This window comes from Lepisosteus platostomus, chromosome 12, assembly GCF_059453375.1.
Source record: "Lepisosteus platostomus isolate fLepPlt1 chromosome 12, fLepPlt1.hap1, whole genome shotgun sequence".
NCBI lineage: Eukaryota > Metazoa > Chordata > Actinopteri > Semionotiformes > Lepisosteidae > Lepisosteus > Lepisosteus platostomus.
The window spans coordinates 43,955,777-43,979,270 of record NC_142622.1 but is presented as its reverse complement, the minus strand read 5'-3'; the positions used below and the strand labels follow the sequence as shown (position 1 = coordinate 43,979,270).

The 23,494-nt window shown below is 41.2% G+C and overlaps 1 protein-coding gene across 4 annotated transcripts in view; it reads right to left on the bottom strand.

The window, feature by feature from the left end:
* The window catches only part of atp2c1 (ATPase secretory pathway Ca2+ transporting 1), a 33,656-nt gene that overhangs the window by 9,526 nt on the left and 636 nt on the right, over positions 1-23,494 (bottom strand). The window contains exons 2-16 of one of the 4 annotated variants that reach the window (XM_088602158.1): positions 11,263-11,445; positions 10,881-10,985; positions 10,355-10,471; positions 7,554-7,643; positions 7,418-7,453; positions 7,129-7,190; positions 5,766-5,874; positions 4,829-4,984; positions 4,373-4,441; positions 4,194-4,269; positions 3,912-3,978; positions 3,313-3,437; positions 2,155-2,252; positions 1,687-1,782; positions 424-513 (exon numbers count right to left, since the gene is read on the bottom strand). In XM_088602158.1, the coding sequence (XP_088458284.1) occupies positions 424-513; positions 1,687-1,782; positions 2,155-2,252; positions 3,313-3,437; positions 3,912-3,978; positions 4,194-4,269; positions 4,373-4,441; positions 4,829-4,984; positions 5,766-5,874; positions 7,129-7,190; positions 7,418-7,453; positions 7,554-7,643; positions 10,355-10,471; positions 10,881-10,949 (1,260 nt within the window). In that variant the 5' untranslated portion in view covers positions 10,950-10,985; positions 11,263-11,445. Of the gene's footprint in view, positions 1-423; positions 514-1,686; positions 1,783-2,154; positions 2,253-3,312; positions 3,438-3,911; positions 3,979-4,193; positions 4,270-4,372; positions 4,442-4,828; positions 4,985-5,765; positions 5,875-7,128; positions 7,191-7,417; positions 7,454-7,553; positions 7,644-10,354; positions 10,472-10,880; positions 10,986-11,262; positions 11,446-12,806; positions 12,828-23,494 lie in introns of those variants that run through there. The other 3 variants (XM_088602159.1, XM_088602160.1, XM_088602157.1) reach the window with 3 other exon arrangements.

Genomic DNA, 23,494 nt, shown 5'->3' with positions numbered 1-23,494 from the left:
ACATTTCATCCTGATAGTATCCTAACTCATCAGTTTAATTCCTTTTACTATTCAGTTAGTGGAAAATAATTCATGTTGTGTTTAAATGCACCAGAGTTTTGTAAAGACAATCAAGTTGCTAGTAGCTCTGCAGCACAAGCATGTGACTAACATCAAATAAATTAGACATTAAACTCCTAAGGAGCTTTATAAACGTCTTACATCTGATTTCTACAGTTATGTCCAACACACTGCTAAGAAGACAGCAAAGTAGAAATTGTTGTGCTGCATTTACAATAAGCAGAAAGGCAGAAGTGCAACACAGACAAGACTAAATATGACTGAACCCAAAAATGTGCAACAGTGTGCTACTGTGAGAGAGCAGGCCTACAGTACCGCTGCTGCTGCTGTCCTCCCAATCGACATGAAAGGGTGTGCTCTCACCTTCATCCCCAGAGCAATCAGCGCTCCTTCTGTCGGCCTTCCCATCAGAGTACCGCTCCTTATTACAGCGTCATTGCAAACACACCCAGCCTTGAAACGAATACAAGAGTCAGAGAAAAGAACATGAAGCATTAAAAAAGTTTATTCAGCATAATTCTTAGCCCTTTATCTAAGTACTGTACGTGCAGAGCAGACAGCCTTACCCAGGACACCCTAAAGTGTTTATACACTTACTGATGGAGTGTAGGTAATGTGCAAAAGGAAATAACAGGTCTTATTACAGGCAAGTACAATAAGATTTAATACATAGATTAACAATTAAGTCGCTTTTTGATTTGCATATTATCTTGTAAAAAATTATGCATTTTGTCTGGTTGAAAGTAGCCATCTTGGTTTAAGCAGATCATTTCATATTTCAAATTCCATTCTGACAAGGGTCACAACTCCGAAACTTCATGTAAAACAGTCCATCAGTCAAGAAGAACATGAAAACAATGCAAAATGATACATGGCAGCCAAACCACTTGACTTAAGAAATCAGCCTCATCCACTTGGACTGCTTGTACTACGGTTCTGCTACTCTGAAATATTTATTACATGCAGATCTACCCTGTCGTACAACTGGCAGGCTTGTTGTGGCCATACTTCTTGACTCAGGAATTCTATCTTAACTGCATTGGAAGAAGACAACACAATGTTAACGTATACCAAGATTCAAGTCAATCAGCCTCAGGAGTCTGGAGGCTTGTTTTAGTCAAAATCCAATATGGCTACTATATCATGATCCATTCATGTTTCCTGAAAACCAATTAGTTCGAGACGTGACAGTTCTATGTACACAGTTTGCCAGCTATAATATTTGCTGTTCCAGGCAATAAGAGGTTTAAAAGTCTCTTCTTCGAATCAAATAAAATCCAATATATCCTGGTGGCCTGACCATGTGACCCATTAACACCCCTTTCCTTTTTGGGGGGCACAGATCCACAGAAGTCTAGCATTCAAGCAAACCCAAAGTTTTGGGCTCTCAATTTTCACTTTTCAAAGTTAACCATCTGGAACTGACAGGAAATGAATGTACTCAAGTTTGGTACTAAAATAATTTAATAATAAGCTCACTCTGTCCGGTATCTCTAGAGGGGAAAAAAAATATACAATCAAATATCTTGACGCGTCAGGAAAAGCCAACAAAGGAAAATAATCTTCATAAGAAGGACACACGTCCAGACGCCTTTTGCTTGGAGGTCCGACGGAGTAGCAGCTTACCTCTACTACCTTACTGATCGAGGAGTGGGAAAAGCCGTGGATCACTTCGCCATCAAGGGTCACCTCTCCGGCACCGTTGTATCCAACTCCAGTAACCTGCCGGCCACAGGGACACACTGCACTATAACAGAGGTTCACGTCTTACAGTACCCAATCAAGGCAGCATCCAGCCACTTCGTTTAGTAATACACGTTATCTGGGACTTGAATTAGGTGGCGGAAATTATATGGCCCCCGATTAAATCAACGTTAGCTAATGTAGTGTCAAAACACACCTAACAAAGATGGTCTGAAGGATAAAGTACTTCCTTGACTTTTAGAAAATTTGAAATTCAAGAGCACATAATCTGTCTGGACATGGATAAAGCACCATTTTACGCCAGCCAGATTAATTTAAAATTGTACCATTATTAGTGAGAACTCCAGCGCCCCCGAGAACAGCTCTGGCCTTGAATTCTTCGACTCTTACCTCGACGTGGAGCCCGTCGGAGGTGAACACGTGAGTGACCGTCATCTCATTCTTTGTCAGGGTTCCGGTCTTGTCAGAGCAGATGACATTGCAGCAGCCTGCGTGAACACGGGTCAGATTCCGAATGGAACAATGAAACGACTGAAATCCAATTACCAGGGGGAGGAGAGAAGAAGGCATTTAGGAGGTTTTGACCGTGGCTCAGTCGTCACAGAACAATGCACAGAAATTCTTTTTTATCTTCTATGCAATGCCCTTGGCTGTAGGTTAAAGGGATAGACTGACAAATAAAGATATCACTGTACATTTCCTTAGTCACACCAACACCATTGAAATTACTGAGTGCAATACAGCCTCCTGAAGGTAATTTATGGAAATGTCAAACACTCAATTTACTGCCTTGTTCTCCAGGCAGCTTCAAACAGTGGATACTGCTCAAAAGAAAATATGCTTCTTTACAATACGTACTGCTGTCTGGGTGAGGTCCTGCACCCAGCCTGCTTCAGTGCATGAATAATTCCAAAAACATTCCTACATGCACAGCATGTATTAACTACAATTTCACTGAATTGCCAGGAATATAAAATAGAACCCTAAGCTGTGCAAGTCATATACACATTTTATATTGAGAGCCAATATAAAACTATTTTTTCCATTTTAACACCCAACCATCATAATTTATAAAACATGCTGGACAGTACGCCGAGCCCCAGACATTGTACAAATTCCTTGTCAAGCTCATGTTCCTTCAGCGTCAACCAGCCGTGAAATGCAAATTCTCATTGTCGTACAGGACGCATGTCATTTAATGGGCAATGTGCAAATGAGATTAAAAAAAACAAGCCTCATTTTAAGCACCTTTTTTATTCCTGATGAGTCACCCTTCAGACTTGCCAGAACATCTGAAAACCATTCTATTGTACATAAAATTATTCTCTTTAATTATTTTCCAAGTCCCTCTTCAAGACTAATTTTTAAGATGGCTCTATGTTGAAAGTTCAATGGAGGAACCACTCAGTTCCTCATATCTAAAGGTACAATAATATACATGTATGTATATACACCTATGTGTACTTACAGCATACAATACACTCTGTGGGTATATACAGGTCACACAGGAAAAACAAACAAACAGAAACCTGCTCAAAATGGCTGTACCTAGTGTTTCCACAATTGGTAGCTTTTTCACAATGGCACGCTTTTTCACCATCCTCATCACGCCCAGAGCCAGCGTCACGGTCACCACGATGGGCAGGCCTTCAGGAATAGCAGCCACTGCAAGGCTGGGGGGGGGGGGGACGGCACACACTTTACAGTAAGGCAGAAAACAGCACCGATTCGGAAACCAGGATCATTTTCGGTGTAATGGCATTCTGTACAACTGGGATGCCAAACACAGAAAAAAAAGATGATGACCAAGAGACACCAAATTAGCCTGCTTCCTGATGACTTGCAGGTCATGTTAACCAAATCTGCAATTTAAATAAAGTGAGCCATATTAAATGCCAAAACAATCTTTTTAACATACCCACTGTATTGGCTTTTTATTGAAAAAGTCAAAAGGAAACTGAAGATACATTTCAAGGGTTCTATAATGATGATGGAAGAGAACATCACCCTTGAAATTTACCAGAACTTAAATAAAAGGTATAAGAGAATAAATAGATCATGACAGAACATTTGAAGCCTACTATAGCAATCTCATAAGTCTATTACTCACATTTTATAGAATTAAAAAAGCCAAATGCTTTACTTACCTAACACCGATAGTAAACATATCGAGAATATGCTTTCCTTGGAGCCAGCCAACAAGCATGATGACTCCTATACCAAACGAAAAGTTATAATTACTCAACACGATAAACTGAGTAATACCTGTAAGGGATATAAGTGAATCATTAGTAGAAAATAAAGCGGCACAATTCGTTTTGCAGTCTATCACCCTTAGAATGGTGGTTTTGAAAATATATCCTGAAACGTACAAATCTCAGGCAAGTATAGCTCTATGCCAATATCACGGAAATGTGAAAAAAACCCACCGATTATCCCAAATGAATAAAGGGAGAGTTGTTTTCCTAAAAGATCCATGCTTTTCTGCAAAGGTGTTTTGGGGGCCTGTAAAAAGAAACAGATGAGTTTGCCAAGAATGCGAACGTGTTACAATGCATTACAATACGTTCACTTTTAGATTACGGTGATGTCAAAAACAGTTACTCACATCTTCAGCTTGCATCATCTTGAACACCTCACCAAATTCGGAGTTTTCTCCCGTTCCAATGACAATGCCCTGAAAAGAATAAAATACAGAAAGGCTGCAGTTTGTAAACTGAAAGAAGTATCATCATACACGTGAGACACTTACACAGTACCAGAAACTTTCTGTCTATCCGGTCAATAAAAGCTATTAAGCTATGGATTTATCTCCCTGCTATTTGTTTTTAGCACCAATTTCGAACATTTCAGACTCACTTCCCTACATTCCCCTGCTGTGCCGTTTGCCTCCTGCGTCGGTTCTCATCACTGTGAAGAGGTCTTGTCTGATTTAATTGCACAGATTGCACGAGAGAGGTTTTCAGCGCGACAGGAGGTCCCCCTTTCCCCCCGGAGCGTGCGGGGCGCAGTGATGAAAGCAGCAGCAGCAGAGCCTGCCCTTCGTGGGGTGAGCAGAACTCACCTTGGCCTTCCCACACCGGACCAGCGTCCCCATGAAGGCAATGTTGCTGCGGGAGGCGATGTCTCCGTTGGCGCCAGCCGGCTGAGGCGCCGTAGACTTCGCACACGGCGCCGTCTCCCCCGTCAGGCTCGACTCGTCCACCGACAGGTCGGCGGCCTGCGGTCCGAACCCAAGGAAAACCCAGGTTACTATTGATTCGGCTGCCCCAGGAAGCCACATGTCCGAGACAGTGAAAGCACAGCTTTCTCAAGCGTACCGCCGAGCGCCATTCCACAGCTCGCAGAGAAACAGCAAACAAGCCACTGCCCCAGGCTTCCATGAAACTGATTCCTCTGGTTAACTGGCGTCACTAAATTGCCCCCCTATGCACGCAGATGTGTGTCCTGTCCGGTGAAATCCTGACTAAGGTTGCCTCTAAGGACAAAGCGGTCGTTGTAGATGGGTTAAAGGAAGGAGCCTCTTAGGACGTGCAACACCTAAGGAAAAAATGATCATGACATTCTGACTGGCTAACGCACGTTCTGCTGTACATCATATACGGTACTTGAGCCACAATTCAACTTTGAAGTAACGTCTGCTCCTGCCGCAACTTTGATGTTCAGTGTTATTTTATAGGTGTAAGAAGGGCAGCTGTACTGAAAGAGAGAGAGAGTCCCCAATCAGTCATTCTAAAGAGCATGATAAAAAGAGAAGCTATACTATACTAATTAACCTCGTTACTGTAAATGGGATGCAAACAGTGTGACACTAGAAAAACTAGTCCATGTGAGGCCTTTACACCTGAAGGAGGCTCCACCGCCGAAACGCTGCGTCTTCTCTTTTCCTTTCAGCTAGGAATAAACCTTCACCTGTTGCACATGATGCCTCTGCCTGATGGTCACCAATACACATGCAGTCATTCACTGAGCCATCACAATGAAGTCACACTCAATCCTACCTCAAAGAGGCGCAGGTCAGCAGGAACCCTCTCTCCCACGGACAGACAGACCGTGTCCCCAGGGACCAGCTCTCGGGCCAACAGATGCTCAAGGGATCCTTCCCGCACACTAGAGAACCACAACAAGCCAACCTCTTACCTACTGTATATCATTACAGGTTCTGGGGCAAAGCTAACAGTTGAATCTGTCAACACTTGGCAAGTGCTGCACAGTCGTTGAAGCCTATAATGTGGCTTCTAGCAAGAAACAGCTGAATCAGATCTTTGCATCAGTTAGCTACCACACTGGCTATATAGTCTGAATAGTCTCCTTTCCTTTGAACCTGGTTACAAAGGTGATGGAAGATCTGGGATTCCTAATGCTTTCCTTTTTGTATTGGTTATTTAGTTCAAATGAAATTAAAAACATTTTCACGTAGGTGTTTTCACGACACCTACGAGCATACAGCACAAGGCTTATTCAATTGCTCTGATTTAATTAAAGGAATCTGAAACCAGCTCTTAGCAATGGGTTTAGGTCTCGAGAACCAGTTCAGCGTGTTGATGTGACTGTTTGCGGCGAGTATTACTGTACAAAGGAGTGCAAAGAAAACTCACACCGTAAGATTGACAAAAGAAGTAGAAATTGAGAATGGGTGTGCTGAGCTGTATGCTCCCTTTTTGATATGTAAATGAGTAACTCCTGGGCATGTTTGATATGGAAATAAGGACAGCTTTCTAGTCACTGTACGCCTTTTCTCACAATTAGTTTGACACATCATTGGAGGAAACAAACAAATCTTCACTTGAAAATGACATGTACTGTACCATGAACCCTTTACACAAGCTAAAAAAAACTCACAGAAAAACAATTGTAATAATCAAAGACTTGTTTGTGAACACATAAATAAACAAAACAAAAATATTAGCACCTAACTGTTTTTTTTAGAAATAGCAAAGGAGCTTATTAATTCACAGCTCAAAAAGACTGTAAAACTCTGATGAAGATCATGAAATGGCAGCACTTTTAAAATTGATCAAAAACAGATCTTTGTTTTCCATTTTGTGATTAAGGAAAGCAAACAGAGTCTGTAAACACACCACCCATGACAGCACTGTCATGCCCTAGATACTCCCTGCTTCTCAAAAATGCTTCTATTATAAAAGACTGCAGTTTAATGCAGCTGTACTATGGTTATGACCAATATCCACTGTGAATCAAGTTACAACTTCCAGGCTGTGTGCCTTTCTAAACTCAATTAGATTTCAGCCCAGATTCCTGGAGACTGCATATTTAGAGCAAGATGTTATACCCTTTGACCCCGTCATTTTAAGCTGTTAGTGACAAAAAAAAAAAGAATCTGATGAAAATAAAATAACTTACCAGTTGCATTCGGGAGGCACTAATTTACCCAGTTCTTCTAAAGATTTTTCAGAACGATACTCCTAGAGAAAAAATAATATATACTGAAAATATAAATTAAGTCTATGACAAAGATTATAGAAAACACAGTTCACACACAATTAGTTTTAATCTCAACCTTTTCCTTTAGATATTTTTACATTGAAATAACCCATGCGTGTATCATAATATATAATATACTCTTGATGTTTTCCACACCGCAATCTAATTCCCCATAAAAGTATTTATTAATTAACAGCACAAGTCTTACCTGTACAAAGGCAACTGTAACAACAATGATAATGGCCTAGGACAAAAAGAAAAAAAAATCATACAATTGAAATTCTGTTTCTGACGGATAAAAATAAAGCAAAGCCAAGCAGTAACTGAAAGAACGAAGCGCTTACCACAGTGATGCTGACTGCGTCGTCGAACTGGTGCATTAACACGCTGATGACAGCGGAGGCCAGCAGCAGCATGATCAGTGGGTTTTTAAACTGAAAGGAGTAAAGGGGGGAATTAAATCAGGCCCATGATTGAGCCGTCCCTCAACACAACAGAAAAAAAGCACCAGCAGATTTGAAAAATAAAAAAAAACGAAACCCATTTTCCTGACTGCACGGAATGCACAGTGCCATTACTTATTCATACAATGATATGGCAAGTGTCAGTGTAAAGGGCTGAGAGCATGGAGGACTCTGACAACTCAACACGACTGTTCCTGTTACATTACTGGAGGGCAGAGGCTACTTGGAAATTGAGGAAATTGCAAAACCAAATGATGTAAAAATATAATTCACTCTCTGATGAAAACATTTGATCAATAAAAGTTTATTTGACCTATTCGTTGCTAATTATCTACAATTGCCCTGATTGAAAATCCTCACCTGACGACTACCGTAAAATACAATATCATCAGACTGACACCAATATTCCCGACCCAAAAAAACAACAATACATTTGGTGATGGAAAAAATATTTTCGGTATAACTGTGTTATGTTGTGTAATGTTATGTACAGCAATATGACAGCAGTGCCTACACCCAGAGAGGCATTTAACCTGATGAAGGATGGCAATATCTAATATTGAGACCCAACCCCACAGCCTGGTTTGGAAGCTGTCTATAGGGATGCATTTCACTGCATCATGACTTTCTTCTGAAGACTTCCTGTAACGAGTTGACAAGAGCAGTCATGTACACAGCATGACGTGGTATGATTTACAAACGTGTTAATTTCTAGTCAGCCTTCCGGTCTGATGAAATCGCAAATTCCAGACAGTTGTTAACCGATAGAGGTGTATCACTCAGCGTCTGTGGCATACTAGTTTGTCATTATAAAGCAATTTTCACTTTCCTTTGAAAATACTGCACCCTGCACATGCAATGTGTCCATGAATTCCATTTTATTTATTCTTACTGAACACTGCTAAAAAAAAAAAACTTTTTGTCTGATGGTAGAACCACAAGAAAAGTTCACATTCTTTAACTTCAATCTTTTTCCATGCACTAAAAAAAGGAAAATAACCTCAAAAGCACTGAGTGCCTTGCTGGCAGTTCTGTCCTTCTTCCTACTCCTCCCAGCAGGCAACCACACAGGGCAAGAACAAGCGCAGATTCGCCTCGCCAACTTCCCTTCCTTTTTTTATTGTGCCGTGCTCTTATACTGCCATCGTGTAGATGGCCACACACTGGCGAGTCCCCAAATCCCAATCAAGGTCCACGGTCCATTCTCAAGGAGCCCAGTCGAACTGTTTTCTCTCCTACCGTCCGGTGAACGGAAGCGAAGCATTCAGTCAAAGCCCAGCAGACTACGGAACAGCTCCTACCTCCAGGCAATAAGACTCCTAAATAGCCAACCTGCAGCTCCTTTAGCAAATCGCCCATAATGCCTACATGGACACGCAGTCCTCACTGTACCGTGCACAGTGCACTACCTGGACATCATGTACTGCACACACCCTGGACACGTCGCAGCTCTATTCATACTGAGTTTTGTCCGTTTGTTTTATTTAATTTCTATTACATTATTATCTATTATTATGTAACCTTATTACTCCCCTGTGAGCTCGTAGAAAAGACATTTCATTGCCAGCAACTACCGCTGCTGCAAGCTGTATTACTGTGCATTTGATAAATAAACTTTGATTGAAAGGGGACAGCAAAGGGCAAAAGACAAAGGTCACTGCTATCAGAATTCCAGCAAAGAGGCTTTAAATGAATTCATTCTGGATAGCTGGCTTTCTCTTACTTATGCCTCATTGTAACTGCCTACTTAATAGTAGCTATAAGAGTCATGTGATCATTGAAATTATTCATGGCGATTCCTTAAATGACTGATTCAGATTACACACGAAGCACATTAAGCATTAAGGAAGACCAGACTCCTGCTGTGGGAAATGAGGTGCCAGCACAAAACAGCCTATCCCACAATAATGGAAAAGGTCATTAAAGACTGTTCAAAACGGCAAAACAAAAAGTGGAATGGAAATGCAGGTGTAAACAGGCAGAATATCTGGACAAAGCTAGCCAGCACTTTACTGATGTTTACTAAGGCACAGAGATGTAGATTTGTTGTATTTCTTCACTGCCATTTCCTCTGTAGGTTACGTTTTCCTTTCCAATTTACAATGAGAGCTAAACCATGGTATAGGATCTAAGGCATAATGACAACCCTGAAAAAACGGGTACACACTGTTTTTTAATAAAACTGCCTTTAACACTCAATTCCTAAGCAGCTGACAAGTCAGTAATTTCACAGTGCCGCTAATAGCGGAAAACATACAACTTCTATGATCATGGATGTGATTTTTCATCCCATAATCCAGTAGTTATTTGCAAATGGAACAACTTAATGGACCGAGTAAATTGTTGTTGTGTTTCATGGAGACTGATTGCCCATGCAGACTCAGAAATGTGACAAGAAGCAAGCAATGGAAAAATGCATACCTCCATACGTAACATAAGACACAGAGGGACAGAATGCAAATTCCTTCCATCTGCGGTGACCGCGTTTTTAATTTCAGATGTTCCTTTTGCCAAGAGCATACAGGAGATTTTTTTCTGGAAGTATTCTATCAATGGAATAATAACATTGAAAACATACCCTTGTAAACCTAGTCTGAGAGGGAAGTTTCCTCTTCTGAGAATTCAACCGATAAAGTCCCTTGAAAACACACAAAGGCTAGAGAATAAATGCCAGGTCTCACCTGAGAAATGTACTTCTTCCACAGGGGCTCGTCTTCACCGATGTCAAACTCATTCCAGCCATGGTAAGCTCGGCGACGTGAGACCTCACCATGTCTTAAGCCATACTGCAAGTCAGCCTGGGAACAGCGATAAACCATGAGCAGCGATCTGTCCACAGCAGGTCATCTGGAGCTCTTGTTCAGACAAAAGCCCTCCCAATTTATTCACGGCTTTAACAGCCGTAATGAAAAATAACTCTGAGGCCTTTGGCTGACTTAAACTATTTAGGATTTTTGCTTTGTTTCTAATCGGTAATTTTTAAACGCATGTTTAGTTTTATACCCATTGTATTTCTGTGACACAAACGGGTTTCTGGAAATGGCAGCAAACAGCAGGTGGAAAGACTAACCAGCTTCTGATTAAGCTTATTATCTCTGATGTTAAGTGCTGCATACAGTAGGTTTTCATTAGTGTTACCGATTTTCATTCTAAAGACAACAGCTGATCTGTTTCGTATTCTTTTGTTTTGCAGAGAAACAGACATACCTGTAGAAGACAAGCTACTTCATTCACTGGAAGCTCACTGGCTTTTTTTGATGCTAGTACCGGAACCATATTCTCATCTTCACAGTGGGGTAGACTTTCAACAAGCTGGAAGCAGAAAAGCAAAAGCAGATATAACCATAAGTGCTTTCAGAAAAGATTCCTCCTACTTGTACAGGAACGGCAAACACAAATGAACACAAATTAAATCTAAATTCTCAGGTTAAAGAAAACTATTTGTTGGAGCACAGATATTCTTTAGTGGGAGTTTTTTCATGACTGCCAATGGATGAGTTTGTATTCTGTGTCCACTTTTATCTGAACATAAAGATGGGTACAAACGAGGGAGGCTGTTTGACAGTTTTGTAGTTAGTAGCTAACTGACCCAAGAATCCCGCGAAGCTGTTTCTTGAAAGCAACAAGACGGTATGAACCTCAACAATATGGCTGGGTAGTTTGTTTCAAATCCAAGAGTACATTAGCAGCTCCTCAGTCCAGGGGTAGTACCCCCACCTTGAGTAACTGTTGGAAAAGCCGCATCATTGTCTTCTGGATAGCATCTTTTTTCCTTAAGCAAAATCGATAAAAATGCCATCAGACCCTGAGGATTTATTCATCTTTTGCGCTTCTAGCATCCAAAACACTTCTATACTACTGAGTAAAGAACTTCAGCCTTCCATGTCTACTTTTCGACATCCTCCACAGCGAACACCCGAGTGAAATACTCATTTAGTACATCAGCCATTCCCCTTTCATTTACTACTCGTTTCCCATCATTTTCTGGGAAATATTTTCCTTCTTCCTTCAAGTCCTTTTGTTAGAACACTATATCTCCTCCTTGTTAATCTCTAACGGAACAGAGTGTGTCTACCAGGGTTACAAAATACACTAAAGTTTCATAAGTACTGCCCATGAGTCATTTTCATTCATCCCTCAAACCCATAATAATTGATAATGGACTATCAGTCTAAAAACTGAAACCAGTCATTTTGGAAACTATCATTTGAAATTACCAAAGCATTTCTTTTCATCTTTATAGAGACAATAATCTGTAGATCTAGATCTAACTGAAACCCACCAGAATCTGAAATGGCTAGGTGAACTATACCTACAGTATAACCAAACAATAAGAAACAATCTGTAGTTTTATTTTATACTGTTATAAAACATGTTTGAAAAGTCAGTTTAAAATACCTCTGTTGAAGTTAAATGCATGACAGGCAGTCCTTTTCCCCGGACACTTGTGTTACTGTTAACCGATTTCCTATTGTGAATATCAGTGGAATACCATGTTGCAGTAAGATGGAAAGGCATCAAAAGAAGACGCAAAAGGCATTAATATATTCCTACAAATCACAGTCAACATCTACACATTTGCCAGAGATTACAGTGTCAGATCTAAACTCAAAAAAAAATGCTGTGACCAAATGGGTAATTTTTTTTTAAATCATTTGCAGCACACAGTATGATGTTCTTATTTTCCTTTAGAATCATTTATTGAAAAACAAAGAACAACCCATTTGAAATCACCCAATAAATGCCACATGTTGACAAATCTGTTTTACAGACTTTATAATGCTATGAAGTGAACTGAGAGATTAACGCATCTGATATCGTCTGTAAAGCCCTGGGCTGACAGTGCATCAATAATGCAACTGCTACCCTTGCACCATATGTCCTGAAAACTGTTCCTGTAATATTCAAATTGTAAACATCATCACAGAAAAGTACAATTTTCTTCCACCAAACAACTTTGGTTGAACTCTTTTGTTATTGAAACGAGCAATTGAGTTCTATAAATTCAGTACACGACCATTAAGCTATGATATAACAATTATGACATCGCTGTTCACAATTAACCTCAAGCTTCTAGCCGTTAAACAAATGGTCAATTTTATCAATTATGATAATAACTTGCCCAGGACTTACAGTTCCACAGCACAAACAAGAAAACTCTGCTACATTAAATGCGAAAACCTCCTGTTATCCTCATCTTCTTTGGTGCTCATGTTGTAATAAATCCCACAGTATATCTGTCGCACACAGAGACTGCCAACAACCTAGCTACAATTGGACAGGTCTCATGTCATGGTAAGCCCTAAGATCTTAATCATGCATTCTCTCCTGCCATGGCTGTGCGGATTAATCCCTTTAGAGACCATCTTGAAAATGTCCACAGTAAGAGGTCCTTCAAAACTAATATTAATTTTCCCGGTTTAAAAAACAAAACAAAACAAAGCATTTTACATAAGAACAAGTCTTAGCCAGACAGGATTCTCATAATTAGGTCTGACAAGTTCTTTAATCTGGATCAGACTCCTCTTCTCCATACAGTTGGTACAGTAGTAACCATAAGCAGTTACACTATCCAGCCCAGGTCACTGCCTGAGATATACTGCATGCATGCACTAGTTTAAACTCAACCTGAAAAGCAGAGAAAAGGAATACAAAGGCTACTTTGGAAATTAAGCTTTCAGACCAATACATTAAAGAAAACAGAGGAACAAAACGAGAGATGTAGAATGTATAGAGTTAAAAAAAAAGTCAATTTAAAGTCTAGGATATTTAACACCACAAAACCACATAGTATAAGGTAAACATAATAAACGACTGCTGGGTTTAAGATCTAAAAAACAATTTGAGAGAGTCATAACAGAAACAGCACTTAACACATAATTACTCACAGCAGTCGCACTTAAAATACTGATTTCATTGCGTTGTTAAGCTACAGCAGGACTCATGAAGAAGTTTCATTTCTCAAGGAAACAATTAGCAAATTCTAGTCCTGAGAATTTCATGACCATTCAGACATGGTTACATAGGTCAGGTCTTATCAAAGAAAACACAACTGAAAACACCTCCAAAAGACTTAATTAGGAAACCAGTTTTTACCTTTTAAACCAATGTAACACAGTGTTGATAAAATATTTTAAATAATATTACATATTCCACTGTCAGTTTAAGAAAGCAGCATTCGAAAAGAAGACATTGTACTAAGACTGATCAATCACACTTGTTTGTCAACCTCTATGACAGATCCTCAGAAAATTACATTAAGTTGCAATTCGGCATTAAGGAAAGACAAAAAGCAGGAAATGAAGGAAAATCGGGAATTTGTATTGCAGAAAAAGGATTTCTGCTGTTTCTTCCAGCACATCAAATCATGCAAAATTGTGTTAAACTTTCATTTCATTTTATTTCATAAAAATTGTCTGCTCATTTATTATTTGCTTACCTGTAGAGATAGATTAGCATGATGTGACTGAAGCAATCAGTAATATATATATATTTTTATCAGGCATTATTGAGTATTGAATATGCATTTCGCTTAAGTTGATTTCGAATAACTTAAAAAAATGTATCTGTCCAATGATGACACTAAACTGAAAAACACTAAAAAACTAAAAAAAGAAAAAACTACATTCTTTCTAATATCCTGTAACCTGGAAATCGCTTTGAAAATGTTCAGGGCATGAAGAATAATTTGAGGACAAAGGGACGCTTCTACATTCGCGGCATTCAAGTTTTACCATCGCCTCGGCCTTCAGCCCTGAACCTCACTGTCTGGAGCTGTAGTTTCAGTCTGCAGGACAGATGAACCCTGCTAGCTCTGCTTCAGCGTCTCTGATGCCCAGGTGGTTTAGCGTTTCCTCTCAGCACTTTATTTAGCAGAAATCAATTGGGTGTTGAAGCAGGAACTCACTAATGGTGAAAGAAAATTGAATTTTTGGTCCTTAACGTATCATCCATCACTATAATTTTTGGTTAAAGTGGGCTATGGCAAGAAGGTAAGAACATCGTGCCCATCTACCCCTTATGTCACATTTCAGGGGAGTGTAGAAAAACACATTGCCTAGTTCTGGCCACTGTGTTGTTGTTTTTTTTGCCAAAGGAATGAGGAAACGCACAGGACACACCTGTGATAAACTGCTCGTGCTATATGGTTTTCTAACAGTGTCAGTGGAGCTGCACATCCCGGCTTTGATGCATCAAAGAAACTACACGACCAAGAACTGTTCAGTAAAAAATGGCTGGATCTGTCTACAGCAAAACAAAAATCAACCCTAAATTGTGCCTTATCAAGTCAAGAGGTTTTCAAACCATACAAAAAAGCTAATTATGGGTCTTTTTATGTATTCTACAGTAGATTTGTACCTATGCCTTCTGCATGTCTATCAAGACATGGCGACTTTTGTATTAGGCTTTGAAGAAGTGAGAGAGAACTAATTGAGGTCAGTCAAAGCAACAGGCAGGCTAATTCTGCTCTGCTGCAGTAAATCAACAGAGGCATTAACTGCCTCCTGCCACATTACTCACAGTTACTGTACAAGCTGAGACACTAGGGCACTAAATCCTGGTACTGTTAGAGCCCAGATTACAGATGCTCTTGTTTAATGTGAACAAATTACAATCATTATGTCTTTACATGTACTGTATTTTTACACTATTAAATCATTCTGGAAATCTTTAATTCCTAAAACTGTTTTAAATACTAATTTTTAATCACCTTTTTCTATGTGAAAAAATGCCATGTTTAAGCAAAACTATGCTACCCTCCATACCCTCCTGCTATGTCTTTAAAGGAACTGTTATACAGGCCCAATAGTGTACTGTATTGTCCCATGAAATCTTTGTATACAAGCAGAAACACATTTTGACAACAATGCTAAAAAATGATTCTCCAAAACAATTCTGATTAACTAAAAAATGTTTAAAAATGAACTGATATGTGGGGGGATTTTATAAGCAATCAAATGAGATAAAAGTAAGATTTTCCAAATGGTCTCCTTGTTTGTGAACTGATGCTATACTGTCACATTTCAAAACATGCTTTTGAAAAGCAAAAACACATTCTTTTTCAAGTCCCCGCAGTACAGTAAGTTCATATGAACTGGAACGGAGAGGAGCTTTCTGTGAGAAAAATAAAGAGTTAAGAATTTTCCAACACAGTATATTAAGTGGCATGCACACGCAGGTCACACCTAAGCTGACTTAGAACAGCTCAGTTTAAACAAATTGAAAACCATAAGGATCTTTGTCATCAACTGCATCTAAGCTGGCTTATGTCTAAGACCCAATAGAAACAGAGTATCTGTTCTGCCTTTCCTAAAGGCTATACAGGCACAATACTACTGCATGTACAAAGAGTGTAAATAAACATCCTCAACCTGAATGGCAATACACTATAGCTTCAGTTCAACAGAAGAGTACACCCGATTACAAATACATATTTTATTTCACTGTATAAGGTTTGTACTTGCTTTGAGTAGAATATTTGCTTAATACCCCATACTCAACTCCGTGCTGTGCTATAAATAATGACAGCCACAAGGTGAAATTCACAGGAAAGCTAGAGAAGGTTGTCAGGCAGTATAACAAAGCCTTCTAAAAATCCTTGGTAATGTGTTTGAAAATGGTCAAGCTGAAAGGCCACAAAATCATTTTTTTTTGTGTGAATTCCTCTTCCTTCACGACACATGTACATTAGGGACAAGTTAGCGCCAGGTATAAGCTTTGAAATGGCACCAAATTCAAACCAGTCCGTCTGGTACTTCAAGCTGTGAGGAAACCAAGGCTTTGGAGTGGTTTGGTGGGGATGTCAAAAACAGGCAACAATAAAAGAAGTCTAAATCCTAATATAAAGATGGAAATTTCTCAAGGCGTCCAAGTACAAATATATTCTAAGATCACTGAAGATATGCTCTAATAGGTGCTATTGAAGTTTTATATGGTGAAACCCAATCCCTAACTACAGTCTATGCAGTATATACAGTAAATGGCACTGCATGTATTCTTCTAAGAGCTTAGCAGAAGAGAGCATGGCAGAAGAACGCAAAAACCCGGACCTTCAGGAGGAGGCAAGAGCTCCAGCAGAGGCAGCTGGACCTGATCCCTTCAGAGATGGGAGTAACCTGGGGAAAACCACGGCGCTGCTGGAGCTTTTCCCTCTGGACCAGAATTTTCCAGGAAGCACCCCAGCGTGGTAAGAGGGGAACACTGTGCTGGAAGAGGCTCCAGGCCCTGGATAAGCCGAGCTCCTGCCCGCTTGGTCATTACAGATCCCGCGGCAGCGTTCAGCAGACTGCTGCATAATGTTGAATGGCAGCTTCTCGCCTCTCCACCAGACCTGCTGCGCAGCGGGGCCGCTGGCACAGAGCAGAGGGCGCCACACTTCAGTGATGGAGGAGCCGAGTTCCCGAACAAATATCAAGTGCTTTGCGATCCTCCAGGATGAAAAGGCATAGATGAATGCAATTAATAATTATTCTTAAGAGTACAACCCCAGCAAAAAAAAAAAAAAAAAAGAAGTGCCTTTAAACAGAGTAACAAGCCTCTGGAAGGTGGGCTGAGGGTCTTGCCGAGCGCAGTGCTTAAAACCTGGAGTTCATCATCTATTGAAAGCCTTTCCTGCAGATAGGGCAGGCTGGAAACCGATGAGCAGCACCGGATATGGACGAGATAGGTCTAAAACACAACCTCTGCTCACACAGACCTCGCGTAAGGAAAACATGTGGCAACACATTCCAGTTAAGGCGAGCCTTCAAGTCAATATACTGAGAGTCCAGCTAAACAAAACACCCCTTGTGTCTCAGGTATCCCCACTGCTCTGTCAGCCCCGAACCTGACAGAAAAAAAACTTTAGTCCTGTAGGGACTTCTACAACTTGTTTGACAGGTGTGCTATGCAATACAATACAAGCAATACAAAGCAAGCTCCACAACATCTGCCCTCACCGTATGAGAATTAATCTATTGATCCAACTTGTAGGTTTAAGTTTATTTGCAACACATAAACAATTACCATGGGAACCACCACAAAAAGGAAACTAATCCATCACTTATTTTCAGCTGAGAATATTGAAAACACAGTCATCCAGAACAATGACCTTCATGTACTCTCTAGGAGTCACAAGACACTCAGTAGGAAGTACTTAGTTACCAGCTATGTTCTTTAAAAAAGCACAAGATTCCAATAAATGTATGCTCATTAATATTAAATGTTAAGCAAGATGAATTAATGGCAACACCTTTTTTGCTCCTTGACCATCAGTCTCCGATAAAGTCAAAAGGAAATACTAAGGATCTGAAGTGTGATGACATAAAAACTTCAATATGAACTTTACAAGGAAGATGGTAAATAATCAATAAAACAATGAACATTTGCTGCTCAGTACACCAGTGAGCACAATGCAACTCCTCTGGGGAAAGTAAATGTTTTCCAATACATTAATTACTGTCCCTCACATCACTTTAACATTTCCTTTTAATCAATCATTTAATATACAAACAGCACACATATTGAACAATACTGCCTTTCCACTGCACATAGTAGTTTTTCAAATTGGAGAAACTGGAAAAAAAAAACTTCCATCTCAAACAACAATGGCCATTTTACAACCTGCAGACGGAGAAAAATGTGGAGCTGTAAAAAAACAACAGTGCTGGATAATTTAAATGCGTCTTTAAGCAAAGCCTATAAAAAAGTATTCACATTAGACATTGGGAAAACATCGCAATGGTGATCCTGAAGACTCATTTGAAAGTGGTCTGCTGCATGTCATTCACACTGCAGAGTTCACATGCGGTTTTGCCCTCAAACAGGCTACACTGGCTTAGAATATTTAAAGTGTGAACCACATTGCAAACATGTGCTCTTTGGATGCTAGTGGCACTCCGCAGTACTGCGGCAGTCTCACTTTAACAATACAGTTGACGCTGGATCAGGGAGAGCTTCTGCGCCCGAAAGGAATTTGTCTGATGGGTTGGCCACTTGCGGCCTAAACAGGTTTTGAGCTGCGCACGCGATATCCCCTTCTGTAACCAAAGCAACGGTGCTTGAATAAGAGCTATAGATTTCAGTGCTTCATGGAAAATGTCAGCAGGGAGATTTTAAACAAAAGATTCTAAAAAAGAACTGTGCAGTGCATTATTACCCAGACAACAGATTCTCACAAATGCTACCACAGCGGCTCTGAACCCTTAAGGCTCCTGGGACAGATATATGGGAGCTACAGCCTCTGCCCCTGTCCGAAAAAACCTCATTACACTTCTACAATAAAGGCAGCAGTCCTTCCTCAGAGGAACGTCCTCACTCTTTACTAATTGGTTTGTTCCAAAAACAATCAATAGCCTGACCACTTAACAAGGGAACAGCAATCGGTCATTCTTATAACCCTTGCAAAGACATGACCCTCCCTCCCTCCACGAAATAATCAGACTGCAGAATCTGTACCTTTGTACTTGGGTAAAATATTTTTTTGGTCCTATGGAACCGGCTAATATGTTTTCAGAACATTACTACACATGCAAAGGACTTCCCGATTTAGACTTTCTGATTTATTATACATCAGGTTCTGCAGGAAACGCTTCTGTACTCTCTTAGGAAGAGCTAAATATGCTCCTCCAGCACACCGTCCTACACAGCCATTCGCAACTTGTTCACGTTCGTCAAGCTCAACAGCACCAGCAGGGCGAACGCAGCAGCTCTCACTCTTGTTGCCCCAAGTCTGCAGACCCCAAGCAAGGCACAGGAATCATCTCTAGAGAGCCAAGACAGCCTGAGCTGACTAACCCCACCCACACCCCTTCAGGACCCAGCCAGTTACCTGCAGCCACGTCTGAAAAGATCAAAGGAAGCTGGTCACATCACCCAGGCTCAAGCATGCAACCCCAGAGCTTAACGTGAGCCCCAAGCAATCACTTGTACTGGTGGAACAATGTAGGAGCCCTGATGTAAGCAGTTTTTGCATAAATTCAAAAGAAGAAAATGGACGTTGACTTGGATGACATTGTGAGGCTTCTGGTGCGTTCTGTTGATTTAGTTTTCATTTCTTAACACCTGCGTGCATTTGAAAGACAGTTGGTATGGTGGTATAACTCCGAATGCTACAAAGCTGTGTGCCGAGGTGTTTGCTAGTTACACCAGTATGGGTTATGGTGAAGTCATCTACCTGTCTGTGCCACGTAGCCACTGGTAACCTGTAAGTACAGTAACTGGCTTAAGGGGTAAACAACGAGGGGACAGGGCTGACATGTACAGGCCACCTGCTGAGTCACTTCACTAAAGATCTACCTAGTTAGGAGAATCCAGGGCAGGTTGGGCGACTGTTGAGAGTTCTTTCTGCATCTGTAACCGAGACGGCCTCAAGAGGTCAGCGACAGGGGACTAGGAACAGAAAACTGGCACTGACAAGACCTGGCCACAAACACTGAATCTCTTCCCTTGGGGTGGGAGCTGCAGTCAGGTGGAGACTTCTGGTGAATATGCCCAATGCGCTAAGAGATGAGTGGTCAGCCCAAGAGCACTAGCTTAGCAGATCAGCAGCAGGATCAGGCACAACTCTCTAATGCTTCACAACAGAAGATTTCTGATGTTTTGAGTGAGTTCCACCTTCCAACAGACCAAAAGCACCAGCAGTTCAGACACACACCTTGAGGACTGAAACAAGAAAATGGTCTTTCTAAGCATGGAAGAAGCTGGAAGCAGATTTTGGGGCTGTCTTTTTCATTTCTGAGGGAAGATTAATTTCCTTTCGGTATCGACCAGATAGAGCTTGTATCCTTCGGAAGCCTTTATCAGGTTTAGTACAGCTGTTCTCCTAACTGTGCGACAGTCTTCTGGAGCAGACTCCTGTGCTTCTGTTCAGAGTGGGGGACATGTTTTTGAGGAGACAAGCGAGAGTTGCTCTGAACCGCAGCCACTGTGCCTGGGGAGTGAAGGAAACACCTGATGGACTAGTGGTCAGTCATCATTTCTGGCTATAGGAGGCACGTTATCCAGTACATGTGTTTTTACATTAATACAACCACTCCTTTTTTAGGCAGTTGGATAATAAAACATGATATTTAAAACGCTGTACAGATACACACAAGCAGTAGAACACAAAAGGTTTGAGACACAACCCTCTTTTTTAACCTTTATGACAGCAGACGTCATGGGCATCGTGCCGCATTGTCAAGGCTTTTCAAAGACAGAACTGATTTCATCATTAATTATTTTCCTCTGAACATAATTCACTTCACTGTTTCCTAAAAATCCTGCTTAAAATCCAATTGCTGCTCAGTGTATAAACTAGGAGTCTAAAACTCAGACCTTATTCTCAAACCTGAACTGAATCTTACTCTTGAATAAAACACCTGGTCCCATGAACTGGAGCACCAGTTCTAATTTTGCAGATTGTGAGATCTGTATTGAAACCGTAATTCCAATTTAAAATTTCTTTTATTAAGACAGGACATAAGCCCATTGAGATTGAGGCCTCACTGACAAGGAAGTCCTAGATTCCTGTTAAGAAAATAACTTCAGCTAATTAACAGAGCACAGACAAAATGAAAACAAGAAAGCAGGACAGCATGCAATCTCTGGTATTCTAAAGTGTGGTATTACAAATTAAAGTGTCACAGAGTCAATAAAAATAACAGATTGTTCAAAATACTGTTCCAACTGCAAGCAGGTGTATCAGAAATTTTGTATAAAACTTTCAGTTGAAATCCGGAACTCTAATATTAAAAATCAGTGATGTCAATCCATTTGAACAAATGTGGCATTTCCTTTTAAATGTCTTAGCCTAGATATCTTCACAAACACTGATCGGTGGTCCTTTGAAGCACCACACCTACTGAACGCTAGAACGCAGCAGGGGGTTGAAGGATATTCTCAGGTGGGTCTCCAAAGGGGGTTTGGAAGGTTAGATCAGAAAAGGTGTAACAACCACTTTAATTGGGATCCTGTAGTAGCTCACGTAAAGGTTTCACGATGAAGAAGACGCAGATCTTCTTCCCTGCTGTGTATTCAGCAGTAGCACAAGTGGCGCATGTACAATTTTCAAAGCGACTCTGCCAAACAGCTGTTTCGTTACAAGCATTTATCAAGAACAAGCATGCCCTGCAAAGATGTTTTTTAGCAGTTCCCCCTCATTTCAACACTGTGCCGGCGGCAAAAAGAAACAAAGTAAATAAAAGAGTGGGACTGTGATTTCTTTACACTTACACATTAAAATGTTAAATAGGGGAGATTTTATTATTACTCACAAGTGTACTATACCATACACCAATCAGTTCATTTGTGCTTTCTCCATGCTTTGAAGTAGAACCAACAAGATGGATTTTTCAAATTGTACCTCGGTGCTGTATTTTTAGCCTTAACTTCCTCTCCGCACCGAAGGGCACATTTACGGTCACACGACAAAAACAAGTGTTTTCATCTTCCACGAAAAAGCATGGGAGGGTTATGAACAAGAAACAGCTGAGCTTTTTCACTCCCATCAGAAACAGTATGAGGGGAAAGAAAACAGCCAGTGAAAACCAGGCTGCTCAATGGTGCCTGTATTGAAGGTTCGAGATAGTTTTGCCAGATCACAGTGTAACTGTAGCACAAGCCATTGTGCCGAAGGTGCCCCAAGGAGGGCTTCTTACAGAACTAGGGGCAGTGTCTGGTCTTCTCCGGCCCCTTTGTGGGGACAAGAGAGCTTGTCTGCCTCGATCTTCACTGGGCCAGGGGCAAGAGCTCCCGTCGTCGGCTTCAGTTCTCCTGTCCAAGCTGCGTCAGGCCTCCGTGCTCTCTACCAGGGAGGGGCAGGGAGCAAAACAGCCGTCCTCATCACCTGAGCCGAGAGGAGGGCTCGGCCACAGAGGAGACCCGACGCCCCGCACAGACGCCTGGGCCACAGGGAAGAGGAGAGACAGGCGAGGCGGCCCAGACCAGCGGTAGAAGCGATGTGGCAGAATGGTGTTGAGGAAGCAGAAGAGAGAGCACAAACGCCAAGGCGCCGGCCTGCGGTCCCAGCAGGAGAAGCATGGTAAGGCTAGAAGGCACAGCCGTAAAGACGCAAAAGACACAAACCGTTCCACACTGCAGACTCACGCAAACTGGGAGAGAAGGGCTCATTTCTCATCCTGACAGTAACATCAGCCGTGTGCCTTTACAGGGCTACTGCTTGTGCTCTCTGTAATGAAACAGCTCTCGAAGGCTATGAGGCCAGAGCTCCTGAAGGGGGATGTCAAATCATCTTTGGGCAGTTTGTCGTAAACAGACTGTGTGGAGAAGTGCCGAACTCGTGCACAGTAACTAGCAGTCAGTAGCAGTCTGGTTTTTATTTCACCAAAATCAACAAACAAAAACCCTCATCAAAAGCTTAATGAAATCAATGTCGCTGTGATTAGGATTTTTTGCCATTGAGATACAATGAAGATGAGACTTCTTTTTTTAAAAAAAAACAACCTTTTCCAACATTAAACTCCGGAGATATTCACGTCAAGTTCCATACTCTAATGTACATTTGGTTATGCGGAACGCAATTAAGAGCTTAAGCCCACAGCCCTTTCCTGCCGCGATGTTCTCCGGCCGGTTCGCTCAACCCTGTCGCGGTGATGTGACCCGACGGCAGCAGGATTAGCGCTGAAACCGTGCCAAGCGCCCCAGCCCTGCGCCGTGCTTGAACTGAACGCATTTCGCTCAGCGGACTGCCCGCTTACAGTCCCCATGCCTCACCCATTTAACACCCATTAAATTATACACATTCCGCAAATCATGTTTGACCCACAAACAGGTTCCTAACCCGAGCTACGGTTGCAACTGTGTGCCGGGCAGTTCTTGCGCCTAAATAAGTGGAACAGTGC